The sequence below is a fragment of the Vespula pensylvanica genome, chromosome 12, assembly GCF_014466175.1.
Source record: "Vespula pensylvanica isolate Volc-1 chromosome 12, ASM1446617v1, whole genome shotgun sequence".
NCBI classification, from domain to species: Eukaryota; Metazoa; Arthropoda; class Insecta; order Hymenoptera; family Vespidae; genus Vespula; species Vespula pensylvanica.
In genome coordinates, this window is record NC_057696.1 from 605,469 (window position 1) to 611,527 (window position 6,059).

Here is a 6,059-nt window from a genome sequence, read left to right on the forward strand (position 1 = left end):
ACGATATATACGTTAGCAATAAACGTAGGTGGTGTTTGTTCTTTAATTACTACATTGGAATGTGTTTTATGACTATCACCTTCGATGTTACAAAACGAATGGTAAATATCAGAGACTATAATGGTCGTGACAGTATTAAAGATCACAATTTTATTTCGTAACATATATATTGTTTTCTCATAATACACGTTCGCGACAATTGTTTATACAAATTTTCATAATTTATTAACGATATTAATGAGATATATATAGTGATATTTTAAGTCGTTGAATTTCTCCTTTTTATTTATTTATTTTTTTTTTTTTAATTTCAATCATTGTCAAGAATCAAATTTTAATAATAAGAACAATTAAATAATCGTACAAATAGAAATTTTTTATTTTAGTAGTAAATTAATGTTACGAACAAATAATCCTTTTTTTTTTTTTTTCTTTTCTTTTCTTTTCTTTTTACTTGCATATGCGGACAACAGTTTTGTATTGCTACAATTTTATACTAAGTTTTTTTTCTTGGATCGCATAACATGTTATGATAGTTCGTTTTTTTTTTTTTTTTACGTAACGTCTTGTAATAATGCGTCATCGGTGGTAGAATCAGGGGTTATATACATCAAGCAGTGCGAGTTCCCTTTTTTTGCTACGTATAAAAGGATAACGATTATCGTACGACGTAAAAAACACGAAACTGTTATGTGGCTCCCTCTATCTGTGATGTAGGAAATTCAACTTTCAAGGTTATCATTATTCCCATTACGAAATAATTTGGAAACGCAAAACGTGTTAAGGATCTACTTATTCTAGTTACGTTTTTTCTCTTATTGGAAAGCTCATAATTAACTAAACGGTCATTTAATTAATTAACTAATTAATTAATTAATTTTTTTTTACCGACTTATTTTATATCGAATGTATTAGTCATCAGCGTTAACATGGTAACACGAAGTTCACAGTAATTCGAATAGAAATGTAGATACGAGTGTAATTATTTTCCATCGTGTGCTTTCATTTGTTTCATTTGAAACGTTTAACTATTATTTTTATTTTAGCATATAAACAAAAGTTCAATATTATTTTATACATTGAACGGTTATAAAGAAGATAATTAAACGCTAATATACATGTAGAGAATAATAGATTTTCTAATCGAAATTTTTTTCTCTCGGTAAAATATATTAAAAAAAAAAAAAAAAAAAAAAAAAAAGGAAAAAAAAAGAAATCGTATAAATCTAAATAAAGAACATCTAATTTCGTGAAACGAACAATCTCGTAGATACATCATGTCCCTAGATATATTTTTTCTTGATACGGTCCTATTTGTAATTTCAGTATTCGCCGCTAGGGAGCAGAGCGATCATTAGCAAGTAAAATGGCGGGTGTGCTGTTCGAAGATATTTTCAACGTGAAAGACATCGATCCAGAAGGCAAAAAGTTTGACAGGGGTAAGTTCAAGTTATAACTTATATTCTTCTGTACGTTATTACGATATTTTACAACAATCGCAAGATAGGATAGTGAATTTTTAAGTGATTTTATGAGAAACGTCTCACGAAGGTCTCCCATGCTTCAAGGTTGTTGCCGGGAAAAAGCACATGGCGTGACAGTTCTGTACGTGTATCTAAAATTAGAAAATCTAAATACGTTAAAGAAATTCGTCATTCGATCAACATCAACTTTGACTGCATCATTTTTCTTGGATAAAGAGTACTATTCGATAATCGATCGTAGATTCGACGACGTCACATTTCAGGGTCTCGTTCAGCACACGCGTTCCGTTTGTTTACCGGCTGATTCACAGCAAAGGCGGGACGTTCAAACAAGCTAGACAACCGTGATATCTTATAATTCAAGTTAATTTCCAAGTGACGTTCCTAGTATTTTTTTTTTTTACGTTCACATTACTAATTTTTTATCAAAACTGATGACCTAAGAGTATTTTACTAACAATTTTATTTATTTATTTATTTATAATACATTTGATTTACGTATTGGTTGATTGTCATTAATATTCTTCAACATTAAATCATTAGAAGTATACGTTGTGAAAAATGGATTAAAAAAATATTTCACCAGAATTGCTAAAATATTTCTGTTTTTTACAATATCGAGAAAACGATTGTACAAAATTATGATATATTATTTGTATTGGATTATCTTCAAAATTTCGTTGCACGAAACAAACAATACGTTAAACGATCGACTCACTCCTTATAGTATTTTCGCTTGTTCCATCGAAGAATGTTTTTGAAGTCGTATCGTTTTAAATTCTTTTTTTCTCGTTGTTTTTTTTTTCCACCTAAATCGTTTCAGATGTTTTATTAATTTTAATTCTGATGCCATTTAAACAACTATCTTCTCTCTTATGTAAATTAATGACTCTCAATTAGTCATGCTTGAAAGTATTGACATAAAATGATCAATTGAATATGCTGATTATCAACGTATAACTCGAAACATCGAAATCGATATATATCTAGAAATATAATCGATATCGACCAATTTGCGATGAGAGAGAGAGAGAGGGGGGGGAGAGGGGAGGGAAAGGGAATGGGTCGTAGCGAAGGTCGCAAGCATGTTCCATATTGATCGGAAATAATATTTTACAGGGAGCATTTAGACGTTACCAGAAATGAAAAATAAAATGAAAAAGAACAAATATAAAAGATAAAGAATAAAACGAAAGATACGAAGATCATTAGAAAATCAAGAATAAGAATAAGAATAAGAATAACTCTAGTCTCTATTAAATTTTTTTAACGCTAAATTGAAACTCTCCCTAATTGTTCCCGATCCTGCGAAAAGAGATAAACCACAAAAAAGTTCGAATACATACTTGAGTAAAAATAGAACGGTCACTCGCCATAGAAAGTAGGAAAAGAATGGTTTGGAGGGGAGAGACTTTAGGGAGCAAAGTTAAGAAACTAGTGGGCTAAAGGTAGAGCAATAAGGGTTGAAGATAGGAGTTAGCCGAATCGCGTCACCCTATATTTTCACCTATATTATCTCAGAGGAGGAAAGGGTTCTGGAGGTTGGGAGGCGAGAGGTGGGAGGTGGGAGACGGAAGAGAGTAGGTAGAAGGGGGTGAGGGTGGGTAGGAGGGTAGGGATATACGCGGTGCGGCCGATGGGTGTTAGTGGGGCCAGGAACGTACTAAAGCGAAGAGAAAGATGGCTACGCTTGGGGTGGAAGTAGGTGCAGAATGAAGGAGAGGAGGAGGAGGAGGAGGAGGAGGAATGGAAGGAGAAGATGAAGGGGGAGGGAGCGGTCGGTCGGTCGGTCGGTCGGCGGAGGAACCGAAAAAGGGGATTAGGGAATTGGCTGGTTGCGCGGGTGACGCGACGAGAGGGTAGCTGGTGTGCGTCGAAGGGGTTGGAAAGGAGCCTGCTGGATGCCACCGATCGTAGCGAGGAGATTGGGGAGGTTGGACTGATATATAAAATAGTGGTGGGGGTGGAGGAGGTAGGCAGTCTGCCGTTGCGGCGGCGGCCGGTCGATGCAGCAACGATGCCCGCAGCCGCAGCAGCATCGGCAGCAGCATCGGCAGCGGCGGCGGCAGCAGCAGCAGCAGCAGCAGCAACGTTGAGCAACATCGCATTCGCGTAATATGTCGCGCGAGTGATAGAAAGAGAGAGGAAGAGGGGGGAGAGAGAGAGAGAGAGAGAGAGAGAGAGAGAGAGAACGCGGAGCCGACCGAGCCTGTCGCGCCATTGGTGGGGACTGACACGGTCAAGGTCAGTCTCCGTTCCAAGGTCGCGGAAGATGTCATCTCAGGAGGGAGTCGTGCTCGGCGCACGCTCTTTTCTCTTCCTTCTCTTTCCTTCTCTTTCCTTCTCTCTCTCTCTCCCTCTCTCTCTCTCTCTCTCTCTTTCTTTCTCTTTGAACGTTTTCCCTCTTTCTCTATCGCTTTACCCCTACCCAACCCTCTTCCTTCTAGTCTTCCTTTTCCTCGCGTTCCCCTTTTCTCGCGCACGCTTCCCTCGTAAGTTGAAGCAATACTATCGCCGTCGTTTCTCCTTTAGTTTTTCTCCTCTTCCTTTCCTTTCTTTTTCTTTTCTTTTCTTTTCTTTTCTTTTCCTTTCTTTTCCTTATGCGTTCCTTTTCGTTTTTCTTTTCTTTTTGTCTTTCTTTTTCTTTTCTGTTTTTCGTTTAGTTCTTTTTTTCTCCTTGGCTCCTTTCTTTCTTTCTTTATTTTTCTTTATACTTGTTGGCGTCTTACGGACGAAAGTTCTCGTTCGTCGAGTTTCCTTTCGCAGTTTTTCTTTCTATTCTGCTTTTTCGTTTCTTATCTTTCTTTTGAGATTTCTCGGAAGGATTTGAAGAGTTATTGAAATTTTATATCGTCTTATCTCTCTCTGCAATCGTAAATTTTTAAATCGATTGACAACAAGATTAAAGGGATGGCTAGGTTGGCTATGTGGATAAATCTGAGATGTAAATATCATAAATATTAACACATCCGAAAACGTTTTTCTTTGATCAGATTTTATACAATCTTCTATTATTCATTATTAAGAGTTCTTGCTTTAAAGATAATTTCACATACTATATATTCATACAAAGTTCATAATCATGAGAATGATACGATATCGTAATAATTCGTTTAAATAAATATTACTTTGCACACACACACACACACACACACACACACACACACACATCGAATCGGTCTCTCGAAAGTATCGAAAGATGTAAAATACGTGCGTTCTTTTTCGTTCGAGCGAGCATGATTCCCGTTTTAATCCTCGCTATCATGATCGTATACTTTCTCTCTCTCTCTCTTTCTTTCTCTCTATCTATCTATCTATCTATCTATCTATCTATCTATCTATCTATCTATCTATCTATCTATCTATCTATCTATCTCTTTCTCTCCGTCTATCATATTTCCCTCCCCCTTGCTCACATCTATACAACATCCGACCTTTTTTAATCGAAGCGTATCGTATCTTTCGTCGATAAACGTTTTGGATTAGACAGCCATGTATTTTCGATAGCACGATCGGGCTCTCTGAAAGCACTTCGAACGAAAACGGCGAACCGAATCGAGCGTGGCATACCTCTCGTCCGTCAAAGCTTCCGTCGCGTTATATATGCTCTTGGATGTAGAATATTATTTTTGGCATAAAAGACGTTCGTCAACATCGAATATTTTTTTTTTCTTTTTTTTTTCTTTTCTTCTTTTTTATTTGTTTTGTTTTGTTTTGTTCTTTTTTCTCTTCTGTTTTTTTTTTCTTTTTTTCTTTTTTATAAGGGCTTTCAAAGAATCCTGAAAGACATACTTGAGGTTTAACGATATCATACATGGACAGAGCCGTAAACGTCTTTTCCAATATTATGTTTGCGACGTTCCTAGACGAAAGTAGGGCAAGTGTAGATAAGTCGGATAAATTGGATCGTCTTCGTAATCAATGAATTAACAACTACCGACGTTCTACCAACTCCAAAACCTAACGAAAATTCGACCTCTACTCGATGTATATATTCTTTTCTTTCTTTTTTCTTATTCTCTCTCTCTCTTTCTCTCTCTCTCTCTCCTTTCTTTTCTTTTCCTCTTCTTCATTATTTTTCTTAAATTTCTCGAGAAACCGAGAAAATCGATGGGTTTCGTACATCTTTTCAAACGCCATTTCGTTTAAATTATCTTTTAATTCTCTATAATCTGATTGATTTTTCTTTCTTTCTTTTTTTTTTTTTTTTTTTTCTAAAAGAAATTATTATATAACTTGAGAAATTAGCCAACATTAACAATTCATTTTTAATTTTTTAATATCCTATTTTGAAAAGAAGTATTTATACATAATAGTATTTATATATACATACATACGTTATACATATGTATGTGCAGTATGTATATTGAATGTATGCATGTTATAAGTTTTCGATCGAACGTTGATCCAAACTTTTTGTTCAATATTCTTCAGACAGTAATTATTTTATATTTCAGAAATAAAATATTAAAGAACAAATAAGGAAAAGAAACGACAAACATTATTAAAAATATTCGATATTATTATATATCTTAACATGATAATAAAATTCACAAAGCTACGATATGTGAAAAT

The 6,059-nt window shown here is 35.0% G+C and overlaps 1 protein-coding gene across 1 annotated transcript in view; it reads left to right on the forward strand.

Annotated features, from left to right (window-relative positions):
- The first annotated feature begins 1,325 nt into the window (after positions 1-1,325).
- Positions 1,326-6,059, forward strand: part of LOC122633401 (DNA-directed RNA polymerases I, II, and III subunit RPABC3) — a 68,429-nt gene continuing 63,695 nt past the window's right edge. The window contains exon 1 of the mRNA XM_043821229.1: positions 1,326-1,439. Coding sequence (XP_043677164.1) covers positions 1,367-1,439 — 73 coding nt within the window. The 5' untranslated portion in view covers positions 1,326-1,366. The remainder of the gene's footprint in view (positions 1,440-6,059) is intronic.